This window comes from Uloborus diversus, chromosome 3 (assembly GCF_026930045.1).
Source record: "Uloborus diversus isolate 005 chromosome 3, Udiv.v.3.1, whole genome shotgun sequence".
In the NCBI taxonomy this organism is placed as follows: Eukaryota; Metazoa; Arthropoda; class Arachnida; order Araneae; family Uloboridae; genus Uloborus; species Uloborus diversus.
The window spans coordinates 175,811,344-175,828,904 of NC_072733.1; the positions used below are offsets into that span (position 1 = coordinate 175,811,344).

Sequence of the window (17,561 nt, forward strand, 5' to 3'; positions counted from 1 at the left end):
TTTTTTTTAATTAGTTATTTTCTTGAAAAGTGAATTTTTATCAGCAAAATTGTATGTTTTGTAAATTTCATCCGAAATGGAGTTTTCTGCCGACTTTTCATTGATTTATTCAGGCCCGTATCTATAAAATTTGGGCCCCCTTGCAACAAAATATGTATTGTACAACATTGTATGTAACAAAAAAAAAAAAAGATCTGAATGTCCTATCAGCAGATGTCCCTTATAACCGTAAGGGGACCACAGGTCAAAAACCTTTACTAGGCAAAACAAACCGTACAGAATAACGAGCAAGAATGTTTTTCAGTGAATGAAAAAGTTTGCGATCTTTATCAAAAATAAATTTTAGAAAGTAACACAGGGGTGAAAAGCCTTACCACTAATCATTGTAATCGCAAAAAAAAAAGAAGAAGAAGAGAAAAGAAAAAGGTTCAGAGTGCGATTCGATTGTGCTATCTCTGGAGCACAAGATCACACCTTAACCAACTAGGCTAGCGGTGGCTCGTCAAAAGACTTACATTTTAAACTCATAAGGCACCTAGGAGACTCCATGGCAACTTTAAATCGATTTTTCTCATAATTTTCGGAGTATTGTGTCGTATTACTTTAACCACATATGGTACTAGGGGTACTCTTTCACCACAAAAAAATTGACGCAAATCTACGACCCCACGGTCGTGCCGTCTCCTTGTAAGCCTAAAAAAGTTCGCGATAAAAACGCAAATAACTCCCGCCATATTTAAGTTGGAGCATTAAAACAAATTGCACAGAATGCGGAAAATTCTACCCTTTCCAACGATATATAATATTAATATGTGCTAGTATTTTTTCACCCTTTTAATAGGCAATTTATGCAAAATCTGAGCTTAAAAAAGTTAACTGCAAAAAAACTAATTCAAATTTTAAAAAATAAAACCCCAGGTGCACACCTCCGGGGCTCGAAGTAATTTTGTACGAAATTTCAAGGCTGTAGGTGCTATGGGGTCTCCTAGGCGAAGATCCGTCACAGACTTCCTTCCAGAATTTCTTTGAATCCTTACTTTTATTTACTACTAACCGCCTGCGGCGACCAGCTGGTTCGCCTTCTTATGCCATTCACCTTTCTATGCAAGCACCCACCTACAGCAGCTGTTTGGCTAACTTGTCATTTACCTTTTTACTTCAAGTTTGTCGCCTTCAGCGGCTGTTTAAATAAATTTAACAGCAGTATTAATCAATCCATCTTCTATCTTTTTTTTTGCCATTCACATTTTTACGCCAAGATTGCCACCTTTGGTGGATATCTATCTTTACGATCTATCTCTAAATTTTCTGATCCGTCTCTATTTATTTTAACCTCCCCGCTCATTTCCTAATAAAAACAAAGATCACTCAAAAAACCACTTTTTTATTTAAGTAGAGCAAAAAAAAAAAGTTATCTCCAAAATTCCCCGTAGTGTGAAAAAGTAACAAAGTAAAGTAAGTGACAAAGAAAAAAAATCTTTTATTTATTGAATTAAATGCGCACAACTATGAAATGTAACGTAATATAGATACAGCAAAATGTCCATGTTGGGGGGATGTCCAGGATGGAAAAAGAAAAAAGCAAGCGTTGCCGGAAAAACACGTGTTCAACACGTCATAAAATGTAGAAGTAAGCTATGTAGTTAAAAAAAAAATTAACATTGTTTGTGATTAAGATTCTGTCATAAATAGCGAATCGAAATCCAAGTAGTGACGTCAGAGGCATAAAAGATTGAAGAACGCTTTTTTCGACCGATGTGTGGAAAGACATGATGTGTTCAGCATTTAAAAAAATGTAAAAAAAAAAATTATTGCGTATTTTTAAGAACTTTTTTCTTCTGAAGAGGGCGAAATGTTTTTACTATTACCAACCTAAACTTTAGAAATGACACTTTGATAATTTTCACAGGATGATATTAGAGAAATATAAAACCCAGAAAAAATGCAAATTGAAGGTTTTTTTCAAAAATTCATAAAAAATACAAAATTTGCTCTATCTTCAAAATTTTTTGATTCATCATATTTAAAATTAAATTTCCAGCAATATAGTACAAAAAATATTTGTGTGGTGCAATTGGTTCGGGGTCTGTGAGATAAAAAGCACTAAAAAGTGAAAAAAAAAAAAAAAACCACAAGATAAAACATTAAATAACTTTTTTTTCTAATTAAAATATCAAAAATAAAAGCCGAAGGTGCACATCTTCGGCAGAAACTGTACCTGTATACCAAATTTCATCTTTCTAGGCCTTACCGTTTTCCCGGGAAGCGCGCCACACACACACACACACACACACACAAACATCTTATTTTATTATACGTATAGAAGATAAAGAGATCAGTAGCCATTTAATCTTTATTCTTCATAAAACTTTTATTTTTATAAATGATTTTATTTTTTATAAAAATTTATGAGATTATCTAAAAGCACTATGCTAAAGAAGAAAAGCATTAACGTGTGAAAAATGTTGCAACATTGTTTACATGTGTATAGTTTTTCAAAATAGAAAAAATAAAAATTAAAAATTATGCATGTACACATTTGTTTTTTTAATCAAATGATATTAAATAGTAATAAATTTTTTGTTGAATGAAAAATTAATTAAGTTTTATTTATATATAATTTAATTGCTACAATATAAAATTTAATATTTTTTAAGTCCATTAAGAAGCAGTTTGAGATGTGTGTAACTCACTTTGCTACTATAGAACTCAATTTGTAAGTCCTAGTATAGATATACGTAAGATTTCAGTTGCTTTTGCCATCTCCTCTTTCGAGACTTGGTATGTTCTGCTTGTAGCAGTGACAGGATGTAATATGCACAGAACAAAATTTTTAGGAATGGTCAAAATGTCTGCTTTTCTTGGATAAATGAATGACGATGATGGTTCGCTAGGATGAAGGAAAGAAACCTGGATTTCTTCTTCTACCTGACTTTCGAAATTACATATCCTATCCACTATTTGCTGTCATGGGCACAAGCAATATAGCCTACAATTTCATCAAACTGTACATCCCCATTATGAGGGCTCATGAACTCGGGATCCTCTGTACTAGAGCCTGGTTTTGGATCTTTGCTGAACTCACTCATAACATCATCAGTTTCAGGAACTAAAGAATGTTTTTGCTTACTTAATTGTATGCAACAAGCTGTACAAAATTTCATTCCTTCTTCAATGCTATATGTTAGTGTTGTCATCCACAAGCTTGAAGTTCTTAGATCTTTTTTCACCCAATGTCCTTCCTTTTTAAATGGATTGCAGCAAAATATGCTCCATTGTTTATCCATTTTCAACTGAAAGTTGGCTCTTAGCAACAAAAATATGCATAAATTTAACATTAAAATAATAATAAAACTTGGAAAAAAATTTCTCAAAGAAAGCAAGCAGTAAAATTTGGAATGTGCACTGTCCAAGAACATACAAAGTAGTGAAGATTTCAATGCCTCTGTAGTGGGAGAAAGCAGACGGGTTCGTTACAGCAGGCAGCTGATGAGTGGGAGTGGCTACTTAGGGGATGGGTAGCAGGGATGTAGGTGCTGAAGCATGACTCATGATGGTCAAGCCTTTCTATTGTATCAACCCATGAACATAGGAATGAAAAAATGTTGATTGGAGACCTTTGCTTTACTGAATTATTTCAACACTTTCGATTACGGACCATTTGCCATCGATAAGTAGACTAATATATTTTCAGTTAATAAATTTTAATTCTTGGCTATTTAAAAAAAAACCTGCATATATATTTATAAATACACACACACACACATATATATATATATATATATATATATATATATATATATATATATATTTTCCAAGTTTTATTATTATTTTAATGTTAAATTTATGCATATTTTTGTTGCTAAGAGCCAACTTTCAGTTGAAAATGGATAAACAATGGAGCATATTTTGCTGCAATCCATTTAAAAAGGAAGGACATTGGGTGAAAAAAGATCTAAGAACTTCAAGCTTGTGGATGACAACACTAACATATGGCATTGAAGAAGGAATGAAATTTTGTACAGCTTGTCGCATACAATTAAGTAAGCAAAAACATTCTTTAGTTCCTGAAACTGATGATGTTATGAGTGAGTTCAGCAAAGATCCAAAACCAGGCTCTAGTACAGAGGATCCCGAGTTCATGAGCCCTCATAATGGGGATGTACAGTTTGATGAAATTGTAGGCTATATTGCTTGTGCCCATGACAGCAAATGGTGGATAGGATATGTAATTTCGAAAGTCAGGTAGAAGAAGAAATCCAGGTTTCTTTCCTTCATTCTAGCGAACCATCATCGTCATTCATTTATCCAAGAAAAGCAGACATTTTGACCATTCCTAAAAATTTTGTTCTGTGCATATTACATCCTGTCACTGCTACAAGCAGAACATACCAAGTCTCGAAAGAGGAGATGGCAAAAGCAACTGAAATCTTACGTATATCTATACTAGGACTTACAAATTGAGTTCTATAGTAGCAAAGTGAGTTACACACATCTCAAACTGCTTCTTAATGGACTTGAAAAAATATTAAATTTTATATTGTAGCAATTAAATTATATATAAATAAAACTTAAATTTGCTTTTAAAATGTCTCTAAAAAAGCTTCACTAACTTTTAAACTGAAGTTTTCAAATTTAAATAAAATTCAGATTTTTTATTCAATAATAAATATTTTTTCACCAAAAAAATTGTTTGAACTTGTTAATATGCTTGCAGTACTGCCAAGTACTTGTTTTTCTACACAATAGTCCCGGTTTAAACTTTAACTACTTTTCATTAGAACAAATGTTTTTTACAAATAAAATTAAAGCAACTGTTTGAAAGAGAAATTTTTTTTTCTCCATGATATTACAAAAATGCCATCATGAAATTTTGAATTTATGTTGCTTAAAGAAGACTAAGTATCCTGTTTTTTTTTTTTCCAAGAAAATTAAAAATTTTAATTTTTACAGAATAATTTTTTTTTAAATAAATGAAATTTTTTTTGTTATATATTTTTTAAAACCTCCTAAAATACTGAACAAAACAGCACAAGTTTTAATCTTTTAAGTCAATTAGTTCTTTGATAACAGCCTTTTTAAAGATTACTAAACGATGTAAAATTTATAATGTTTCCAGAGTTAAAAAAAAATTATAACTTTGGAAAGAATTGTTGAAAAAATTTGAAACTTCAGATTTGTCATCATGGGGATGTGTATCATAGACAGATAAAAAATCATTACATTTAAAACATCGACCTTAAAAATTTATTTTTTATTGGTTGATTTGACATGGAATGAATCACTGTTGAAAGAGGAAAAAAAATTTTTCTGCATGATACCAAAAGAATGCCATCTTGAAATTTTGAATAAATGTTGCTAACAAAAGGCTAAGTAACATATATTTTTTTCGAGAAAATTAAAAATTTCGATTTTGAATTTTTACAAATTAAAAAAAAACTTTTTTATTAAAAAATTTATTTAAAAAAATTTTTTAGCAACTGGGCTTTGTTATATATTTTTGAAAACCTTATAAAAAAAACTGAACAAAACAGCACCAATTGTAGACTTCTACATCAAATAGTACTCTAATAATAGCCCTCTTAAGATTTTAATCAATGCAAAATTTCGGATTCCTCCAAAATTTAAAAAATGCATAACTTTGCAAAGAATTGTTGAAAAAATTTGAAACTTCAGTTTTTTCATCCTGGAGGTAAGTATAATAAACAGACAAAAAATCATAACAATCCAAAACATGGACCTTCAAAATTTATTTTTTATTGGTTGATTTGATATGGAATGACCCAAAAAGAAAAAAACATGTCATCAAAAGCTGGGGTGAGAGTACTTAACTCAAACTAATTAAATAATCCTTTAGTGTTTCATTCAGTTTTACGCACTTCGTTTTTCTATTCACTTTCGTACTACATGCTATAGTGATGTTTACAGGAAATTAGTTATTTATTGTCAACAAATGTATTCATCATAGTTTTTTGTTGAAGGTATGCTTAAAAAATTATTTTGGAAAATATTTTTTCCACCAATCATTTGACAGAAGTTAGCCAATTATAAATAATTGGCAAAGTGGCCGATTATGTCCGATTAATCGGCACATCCCTAATTAATACTATTTAAAATTAATGGGAGACTATTTAAGATGTTATTTTCCTTTTTGGCGACTATTTTGCAGACTTTTTTATGTAGAAGCTACTAAAACGACTATTTTGAGGACCATAGCTAAGTGACAGCTCTGCTGACTCAAGCCTACACTCACTGGATCATGAAGCCCGAACTTTCAGGTTGAGCCACTGTGGCTATGCATATTTTGCGTTCTAAGCATTTTATATTATAATATAAACTTTCCCATTTTCATGATATTTCTTATTGCTGCTTCACTCCTATTAGTCATAGCGTGATGTTATATAGCCTGTAGCCTTCCCCAATGAATAGACTATTCAACACAAAAAGAATTTTTCAATTTGAACCAGTAGTTCCTGAGATTATTGCGTTAAAACAAACTCTACTGCTTTATATTATTAGTATAGATTTCAGTTTCTAAATATATTTTTTAATTGAAAATTTCAATGTGATTTGTTATGTCAGATGTCTTTTCTCCATAAACTCTTTTCTTTTTGCATTTAAAAAGACGTTTCTTGTAATGCCAAAACACGTTTCTGCATAACCTGCAATTTGTGCTTTTTGACGTTGTTATTTCTTACTTTACTTTTTAGCTCAAAGGTATTTATTAATCTTATTATGTTATGATAGTATAATTCAGTAGCTATGGATATAAATTTAAGTTTCTGTAAAAATTACATATATTTACGATATATTTATATTATAATATTCGTATAAATTATACAGGTAATGTATCATGCCCATTAAGTATAAAAATTTGTAATATTTGTCAGATCTGTAACATTCACATCAGATCTGTAATAATCAACTACCCCCTCCCCACCCCCAAAATGGGTTAAATGTTCACTTTGAACTTGTTTTGAAATATGTATTTTATTTCGTACTTAAATTATTATTGAGTATGTTTGTATTACTGTTTATATTATGATAAATCTTCAGCTCAGTATATTTTTCAAGTTTTTATAAGATATTTTAGTTGTGTATGCTCAAAGTTGATTTGAGAATGGAATTAGAAAATAAATTGTTACCGGTTTGTTAGTTTGTGAATCTGACAAATTTTGTATATGGTGGCTCTTACAATAGTTTTAACAGATGGAATGTTTACTAAGTTGAACAGTTATCAGGGGTGTGTCCAGGATTTTTCACAGGGTCCGTTTTTTTGTGAAAAATCAAACAACTTTGTGAAAAATGAATTAATTTTGTGAAAAATCAAACAAATTTGCAAAAAAAAAAAGTGTTTTTTTTTTTTTTGTTAAAACGAATTTAGAGTGGGCACACTGCATCATTTAAACTTAAGTTGAGTGTTTTCCTCTTCTATGTTGAGAATACCATTCTGGGGTGTTTTTCTAGTATTTGGCGGAGGGGGGGGGGGTGGCATCGCTCTCTCAAGTATCAATATTTATCTATTATTCTACATTATGTTAAATTATACTAGAAATATTTCTGTACAGTATTTAAAATAATTGTAACAAAAAAAGAAAAAAAAAATCAGACAAGGGGTTCAGCATTTAACTTTTTGACCTAAGACACTCTTAAAAAGCACAGAATTTCTTTTAAAACACTTAAATTCCGTGATTTTAACAAAAATAAAAAGAGATTTTATTTGTTTACCTCTTAACAAAGCGTACTAAAGATCAAAAATTCGAAAAATCGGATTCCCACAGCGGATGCAAAGAGATCGCAGTTCTCAAAATGAAGGCATCAAAAGTATAAAAAACGGCTTGTAAAAGAAGTATTTTTGATAAAATTATTTAAAATTGCATTTTAGAGTCCTATGATAAACGTATCATTAATATCTGTGGACACAGTTGAAGCAAAAAAAAAAAAAAAAAAAAACAAGCCACCAATTCAGCATTTTAATTTTTGACTCATAAAAGAAAATGAAATTTTGCTTTAAAAACTTGAAATGAGCGTTATATTTTTTTAAAAAAAAGAGACTTTTCATTTATTCGCATTCTAATAAAGCGAAGTTAGCTTGAAAAAAGAACAAAATATGATTTTCATATCGGATGTTAAAAGATTACATTTTTCAAAATGTAGACATCTAAAGAAAAAAAATCGGTAAGTAAAAGTGTTTAATTCAAGTTAATCATCCTTGTTAGCATCGAAAAATCAAACCCATATAATTTTCTCCCAAAATAACAGTTAAACATCGCACCATACCGTAAAAACGCAAATATTGACAAGACATTTTCTAATCAAGTCATTGTAAAGGTTTAACGCCAGACGCTAAGTGGCGATAATTTTGAAGTTGGTAAGCCCATCTGAAGCGATCATTTTCCCCCCACCCTTACTATCTCTTAGCAGTTCTAAGTTCATTTCGCTGATATATATTATTATTATTGTTTATTAAATCATGAGCGGGAGAAAAGGTTTACCAACGCCTTTTCAGAAAAGTTTACAACAACACCGCTGCTAATTAGCTGTGATAAAACAAACAAACAAAATTATTTAAAACCAAAATTATTTTCAACTGTTAATTTCTTTCTAAGAAATAAACAACAAGCATTATATTTATTTGGCAGTAGCAATTATTTATCGCTTGCAGGCGCATCACAAGAGTGCCGATTTTTTTTTTCTTTGCAAAATTAGCAGATGTTGTATAAGCTGATCCGTCTAATTTGACTTTAAAAAAGGTTCCAAAAATTATCCGTTTTATACACTTTATACATGAGAAATATGCCTTTTTTTGCTTTCAGATTTGTTCTTTCAGTAAACAATTTGTGAAAGATCCGTTCTTGTTTATCAGAATTTTGTGAAGGGTCCGTTTTGGTTGATCGAGATTTTGTGAAAGGTCCGTTTTGGTTGATCGCATTTTTGTGAAGGGTCCGATAACGGACCCAAATATCCTCTGGCCAGACCCCTGGGTATAAAGTATAAGTCTGAAAGCATCAGTGTATTTGTCACGCCTCCCTCATTTTTTCATTGACTTGCTTCATTTTATCTCAACACAAGATTTAAGTGTAGGAAATGTTCAAAATTTGTGTGACTTGCAAATTTGGATGCTTTAACATTTTATTTCTTTTAATTTTTCTTTTATCAGATTTTGCTACAAATTAGCTGATCTATTCTGTTTGTAATTTGGTATTTAATTCTTTTTTGTGAATGAAATTTTTTTCTCTAGGTGAACAGCAAAGTTTTAATATACCACCATGCAATTATTATGGAGCACCTCAAGCAAATATTAACACATCAAGAAGTTATTCTTCTGAAAGTGTGTATTCACAAGGGACATCAAATATGAGTGATAAAGCTGCTTCATTTACATTTAGTGACCAAATATCTGCTACCTATAAACCTGTGAAACCTCATTGGCTATTTAGTGACATTATTGAATCAAAGGAAATCTGGTTTGGTTTCAGTCAGTCAGATTCTGAAAGGCTTGAAACTGCTTTTCAACAAGGTGAGACATACTGTTTTTTAACTCCATTTTTGAAATTTTGTGTTGTAAGTTAAACTGAATGTACAGGAAGCACAATCTATACGTTTTTGAGGGGACTATGAAAAAAGCCTATGAATGAAAAAATGTATAAAAGGTACAAGTTAATAGGTATTAGACTCTGCAGGGAGCAATTTAAAAAATGTGTAATTGATAAAATTGTATAAAAGAAGAATGTATAAATAGTGCTTCACTGTATTATTCTCTTTTTTTTCTTGTTCATAAACAAATGTATGTAAATCATTCTATTGTTATTATTTTTTACTTTGCTAGTTTTTTGTCTCTATGATGATTATCGTGTGATTTATATGTTACCGTTCCTTTGACTTGTATCAAAACATAGTCAGTGTCTAAAAATTTAAGATGAGGTTTGATTTTTAACCCTTTTTTTTGGCCCGGACAAAGTACATTAAATGTTCCAAATTAAAAATGCTGAACTTGAAAAACATAAGTATGATGATTCTTTTCATACAATTATAAGTAAATATGTTGATTCCTTTCATTTAAATAACATTGGTTTAAATGCAAATATTCTACATTAGTGTTTCAACACAACAGCAAGTAAAATACTTTAATTGAAAATGGAGGGAAATTCAAATATTACAGCATGAGCATCAAAAAATACTTTATTGGTTTTTTGTTAAAATGTAATAAATAACAATTAATAAAACATGCGTTTTCTGTTAATTTTAACTCCTTTATTTGTCATATAAGGCTGTTCATTGCTTATTAATGCCTTCACAAAATTAAAACGAGATAAAAAATTATGAAGTTTTTGAGTCTCAATTAAAAAGCTATTGGATGAAATAACAAGCTAGTGTGAATAAAATGTTACCTTGAAATGAAACCTGTGTTTGTTATATTAGTGTAAATTTAAAGCTACGCTCTTATTTTAATTCAAGTTTTGATTTAATATGCATGTTTTCACTTTTAGTTTAGCATCTAAACCAAAGTTAACCAAAATGTCTTGTGGCATTCTAGGTTGTTTCAAAGTAAATATGCTTTAGAGAAAATTAATAATGCACATTGCACTTAAATCCAGGCAGGGGGGTTACCTTCAGTCTCTTAAGCTTTTTTTTTCTGAATTTAATGTGTTAAAATTGGAAAAAAGTAAGTTAAAGGCATATTTTGTTTTTCCCAAAACAATTTTCGGCTCAAGATACTATCCGCAAAAGATAGCAAGCTGGGCACCATTTTTTACATGAAATTTCCAACAAAATTTTCAAATTGCTTTATCTCCAGATCAAAGCACAATATTTTGTTCTCATTTTTTATTTGAAAGCTGATCATTTTTCCTGTGAGAGAAAATGCACCAGTTGGAATTGTGTTTAATTTTTCTTGCTGCGGTATTTTAAAAAATATATTTTGAAATCAATTTTCGAATCTTTTTCAAAACGCCCAATTTTAATAACATTGGTTTTTGAACTGTTGATCAGTACAAATGAGAAATCTACATTCACTGAAAAACTGCTTCCACTTGTGAGTTTAACCGGTTTTAGAGGTATTTGGAAAAAAAATGAGGGTTTTCAGGAAAGATTGCTTGCAAAAGAAGTTTTGGCCAGCAAATCGACTAAAGACAGCAATCCTGGGTGCCATAGTTCTTAGGGGGAGGGGTGATGATGCAGCATACCTTTCATTCCTTCCAACCCTTTTTTGCTTTAGGTGAGAAAAATAGACTGAGCCAATCATGTTCAAACTAGTAAGTGCATTAATTCCTCTGAATTCTGTTTAGGGACCATGCTGTGTTCTTAGATTCATATCATATTTTGAATGCTGAATTTTCCTGTGCTATGTTAGTGTTTTTTTTAAATTTTTTTTTATTAATGTAAAGTCTCTGTAGATTATATATAGTTTCTTTCTGTTGTAATTTTTAGATAGTTTCATTTTTAGTTGTGCTGAGTTTATTTTTAAATGTGCTGTAAATAGTTTATTAGTTCAAATCAGTGTTTAGGATTTAGTATGGTGCTAGAAATGTAAAATTTGAGTGTTCTGTTAGCGCAAAACCTCATTATACAAAGTTTTTCGTAAACTAGCCCACCATACTAGATGGAAACCCCTGTTGAAAAACGCCAAATTTGTTAGAAAAGAATTACATATAACAGGGGTTCCCAATTTTCCGTCTCATGGCATCCTTTGATGAATTACAATTTTTTCACGGCACCCTAATCTATTTCAATTATACCTGCATATTGAAAATATTCATAACTCGTGGCACCCCTCACCCCTCCTTGTGGTAACCCAGGATGCCACGGCACCCACTTTGTGAACTCCTGACCTATAACAAAAACAATGGAGCATTTGGGTGACAAAGCAGTGTAGTCTTTTTTTTTTGGACTGTTGAAAAATCTGATGAACCCCAAATCGATGGCAACATATCTGGAGTTCCTGTATCAGACTCTGAGACTGCGACGTCTTCGTCAACCTCCAATTTTCTACAGTTGGAATTAATCAATCAATGAGCAATGTATCACGTCCGCATTATATTTATATAATATTTAATTTTTAATTAGATTTTTGCCGCATTTTTACTATTATTTTAAGTGATGTTTTACTATTATTTAAAGTTATGTTAAATTTTTCTGCATATAAGATGGATGTGTCGAGTAATTATGCAAATTTATAATCTGAAATCAATATGTGTCGGATATTATGCAAATATTGAATCAGCCAGGGGTTTTGTGTTCCGAAATTTCCAAAAACTTTGAGTTGTCGGTTTCGAAAATTTTTGGCTTACATTCCAAAACTGAAAAATTATTTTAAATGAAAACTTTTAAAATGATTTTTATCAATGGTTTTGATGATTTTTGTAAGCATATTTGAAGAGCTTTTATGATTTCAATGATTTTTGCTTGTATATTTGAAGAATTTCTGGGGGGGGGGGGAGGGGAGAGGGTTGCCACTGGCGACTAAACAGGTGACTTTTGCGACTATTTTTGACCGTAGGCGACTTTTTAAAATCAAAAACGGCCTGCAACTATTTTTCAATAATTGGCGACTTTTTACAATTTAGGTGACTTTTTTCATGTTTTGTGATATTTATTGAAAAAAAAAAGAAAGAGCAATGGATACTATGTGCTCAACACGTGTGTCAAGAAAAATGCTTCTTCTGGTTTAGATTTAATCCTTTTGCATTTTGTAAACATTTTAATGTTTTTGAGAATCGGAAATTATTTCGCATATGTTATCTGTTACAAAACTTTTTTTGTTTTATTTTGATAAAAAATAAATAAATAAATCTTTGGAAGCATGCCAACATTTAATTTATACGTCGACATTTAATTTATACATCACGGATTATTTTTCCCATATTTGAGATTTCAGTCCTTTTGTATCTTGTAAATATTTTTATATTTTTGACAATCAGGCGTAAGTTTGATTGTATGCTACCTTAGATTAACTTATTTTGGTTTTATTTTAATAACTAACAAGTTTTATAGAATTTCAATGACGAATAGATGCTTCTTGGCTTAAAGAGCCAATTAAAATGTAAACTCATCACTTAAAACAAAAATAAAAGAATACAAAACCCTTATTAGACCAATCATTTTATATGGTAGTGAGACATGGGCAATAAAACAGAAGAAAACTGGCTGCTCATTTTTAGTCTAAAATGTTTAAGCGGATGCTAAATGAAGACTAGTTACAGGACATTCTTTGGCAAAATACCTATCTGTAAAAATAACAAAGGAAATATAAAAAAAATGGCATATGGGCACACAAATCATACAAAAATTGTCTGGATTAACTAAAAAAGTAGATAGACTTTGAAGGAAAACAAAAAATTAAAAAGATGATTTAAAAAAAAAAAGAGCTGAGAGTGGAATAAATCAAATGTAAAATAATATCAACTGAACAACACAAAAAACAAGGCAGAGGTGATCGCACAGATAATAAGAAACTCATTCAAGAATCTCCAGATTCTCTATTAGAATTAGCTAACTAATGACTGAAATTAGCTATTGAGAACTAAAGTTAAAACATATTGTTAACAAAAGAAAAACCAAGTTTTATTGATTGTGTAACTAAAACCCTAAAAAATGTTTTAAGTTTTCCATTTTGTCATCAAAGTTTAAATGTTCAAAATTTTTAACTATGCAGTAATATTATGTTTGTTTCAATCACACACAAAACTCTATAACTCCTTTATGTTTTTGAAACCAGAGTAAGTGTGGTTAAGTTGCCTTAAAATTGAAAAAAAAAAAAATCTGAAAGGTTTTTTTTTTCACTTTGTGACACTTAAAACGTGACGTTACACGTAACGTCTTCGTGACGTTATGTGAAAACTAACTTACATTTTTAAAACAGTATTCCATCAAAAAATACTAAAAACGAACTAATTAAATGTTGAAACAAAAGTTAAATCTGAGAAGTTAAGTTTTGATTTTCTTGTATTTACTAGATGTAGTAATGTTTCAAGATGTTGTATTGTGTGGTTGTGTCATGCAATGTATTTTTTGAGTTAGCAAATTAAAGAAAGATTATTCGTAAAAGCAACTTCACAGATTCAAAATGCAACTTATTTCTACCTCTGTGGAGACTATTTAGGCGACTATTTTTTAAATTTCAGGCTACTAAAACAACTATTTTCAAGTAAAATTTTAATGCCAACCCTGGGGGGGGGGGGGGGGGGGGGGGGGGGGGCGTGTTGTTTGTAGAGGAAAATTTTTGTATGTATGGCTAAAATCATTTTGAGATACTAACTGGTAAAATTGTTTTTTTTTTTTTGCTGTTCCTTTTATTCATTTACAATGGTATTCTTTGATGCATGCTTTTTCAGTTGATACTCTAACATATTTATCATATTCTAGATAAGGAAGCAGTTGTTCCTACTGATGGTGGAAGATATGATGCCTTTCTTGGTTCAAGAGTTAAAAAATCTGTGTATTTTGATGCAAAGGACTTATACATTAGAAGATGCACTTGGTTTTCTAGATCAGACTCTTCACAAAAATTTGTGCCTTTTGATGAGGATGTTGCTAATCTAATTGAAGTAAATATTTTTAGTATAATTAACTAATATTGTTTTTAAATCTAATAACATCAACAAAATGTATAAAAAAAATAATTTTTTTTTATTTATTTAATTTTCTTAATAAACTTAATCGTTGACTTTTTATGCGTTATATTTCACAACGTCACTCTTTTGTATGACATAGTGTTTCCCCCCCCTCAATACCTGTTTGCAGTGATGCTTGCACAAAAATCTTGCTTTATATGATTTTGTACTTACCAAACTTGTCGTAGTTTTCCTGTAAAATTTGGGAAGACAAAGTCAGCTATTTTTCCAGTCATTCTATTTTCCTTTCATCCCAGTAATTCATTTCCCCAGTTTGCCAGTCACCGATTAATTTCATTGTAGGAATTAAATTTTAATGCAGAAGTACTACAATAGTACCTAGTAGTAGTAGTACCAATACCTTTATAACGCCAACCTATATAACACAATTCTCTATAAACCGCACAACTTTTTAGAAGTAAACAATAGGTTTTTAAGTTTAAAAAATTCATTTGTTTTGCCTTGCTAACATAAAATTTTTTAGAAAAATTAAATTTTGAAACAGTTTTTTGAAACAGTTTTTCATCTTTCCTGCTTAATTCAAAACTTTTAAATGAAAATTAATATTCACCGTAAAGAAAAAATATCAGATGGCTCTTGAAAATGCAGCTGTTACGCAAACTATGAAGCTAGCAGAAGTGCAGGATAATTCACTTTCTTTTAACTGTAAAGCATATTTATTTGTGAATGATTAGTTGTATAATTAGTGTATTAATACTTATTGCAGATAGAACTAATTCTGAAGTGCTAATATATATATATTTTGAATATTAGTTTCAAAATTTGTGAAATGACCTATATAACGCCAAAATCTGTATAACACAAAAGCCTGGTCCCAAGGTGTGCGTTATAACGGTCTTCTACTGTAATATGAAATACAAGGGTCAGTAAGACTGAAGTAAACACGTCAAACAATCAAAAAATTATTAACTGGGAAACAGATCTGTTAGGATAAAGGCGAGTAACTGAACTCAATAATTTGTTCAACGCTTCATTAATAGCAACTATATTTGAAAGTAAAAAGTTATTTTACTTGTCTAGCATACTTCATCTCTAATTTTGACATTTTAATTAATTTTCTTTACACTTTCAGGTTTTTCACAATAGCTTTCATACAGTATCTTTTAAAGTGGTATAATTTCAGCATTTTTTCAATAATATTTTGATACATCCACAGATAAAGTGCTGTAAGATATGAAGTCATCCATGAATAAAAGAAAAATGCAATTTATTCAAGGATTTTTTTTTTCTACAAAGCAAACAATACATTGTTTGCATATTAAGGGAACCTAATTTCTGAAAAGAAACTCTTCTTTATGAGGAGACAATTTTTTTGCCAAGTGAAATACTCTTCTGTTCTGAACTCTTTGAAATACTTTTCAAAAATGTTATCGATGGTTGTTAATGTAATACTTCTCTGCATTATTTCCTGCCTCATAGTATTTAACCATAGGATTTGAGTAGGGAAATCTGAAGAACTCAGCTGGTTAGCCCAGCACAGCTTGGCTTCTATAACAGCTTGTGTCTCAATAACTTTAGAAATTCTTTAATAATAACTAACAATAATTGTTTATGTGTTTTACTGTAGTTGGGACAAAACTAACCTTGCAGCATTCTGAAGGCTATGCAAAACCCAATCACAGCATTATGATGCTACCATGTTAGGTTTGTCCCAACTATCATTATTGTTGCATTAATTGTCTTCAATTTCTAAACCAAACCCAAACCAGTACACCAAATATAAACCAGAATTTGACTCTAATACTGCTGTTAGTTATTAATCTGAGGTGGTGCCTTGCCAACATGTTGTTGGGGGTATTTGCGAAAGGGTTTTTGTGTTGCTCATTCATTGGAGATCTGGGCTGCTTCAGTACGCCATGAATGAGAAAGGGTTGCACAGGTATGTTGGGCAATGCATTATTAAATTTCTTGCAAAAAAATGGCACCAAAGCCCTCTGAAATTTTGAGTCGGCTTCGTGCGCAGTTTATGGAAGAAGCACATTGCACCCTCGAGTGTATGAGTGGGTTAAACATTATAGCAGGAAGAGAAGCTGTAGTAAACAAAACTGATGAAAGGAGACTACATACAAGCATGATTTTAAGGGTTGTCATTTGTGAAGTCATTGAAGAAGGACAACTAATGCAGGCTATTACTGATTCCTTTTGGATGAAGCAAAAGCTTCAGATTGCAAAAGCAAAGCGAGCAAACGATGCATAACATCATTTTTCGCCATGAAACTGCAAAGCTGCATACTGCTGATTTAAAACGAGAAAACTTTGGGAAATTTCATGGGAAATCTCTAGAGACCCCTCTGTGCCATCCAGATTTATCACCAAGTGACTACTATTTGTTAGGAGTACTCTTAAAGGACCTAGGAGAACAACAATTGATCATATCATGATGCAAAAATTTCAGCGAAAACCAAATAGCTTGTACAAAAAACTACAGTACAATAAATGTCAAAAATGCAACAAAATGCAAAAATGAAAAATTTACAGATTCTGCACTTTATCTTCACACAGCAGTACAGATTGATAAGTCTGTAAAGAAAGATGCAACTGCAATCTCTGGATGTCATAACGAGGCTATTGGGTATATTGCATATATTTATTTAATGTATTAAATTGTTTATTTTGTTTTTTTTAATTGTTAGTTTCAGCGAAAGTAACATTTCCATGAAAACAAGATTTTTACAAGTTAAAGTGATTTTTGATTTATCCTAATCATGTTAGATATACAATTTTTAACCTTTTTAGAATTTAATCTTTTCCTTTGAAACAACTTGATGAAGGATACAATATGCATCCCAATAGGTTTGCTTTAAAATACACAGCTGAGTTCCATTTCTCCGGAATCTTTTTCTCTTTTTTTGTTGCAAGAGTTCTTCTGAAACAGCATGAAAGTTGTTAAGTGACAATCAACCAAGCATATATTCTGAGGGGAGTCTT

At 30.7% G+C, this 17,561-nt stretch overlaps 1 protein-coding gene across 1 annotated transcript in view; it reads left to right on the plus strand.

Moving 5' to 3' along the window:
- The window catches only part of LOC129219060 (phospholipase DDHD2-like), an 85,414-nt gene that overhangs the window by 23,827 nt on the left and 44,026 nt on the right, over positions 1-17,561 (plus strand). The window contains exons 3-4 of the mRNA XM_054853380.1: positions 9,242-9,520; positions 14,365-14,546. Of these exons, the coding sequence (XP_054709355.1) occupies positions 9,242-9,520; positions 14,365-14,546 (461 nt within the window). The remainder of the gene's footprint in view (positions 1-9,241; positions 9,521-14,364; positions 14,547-17,561) is intronic.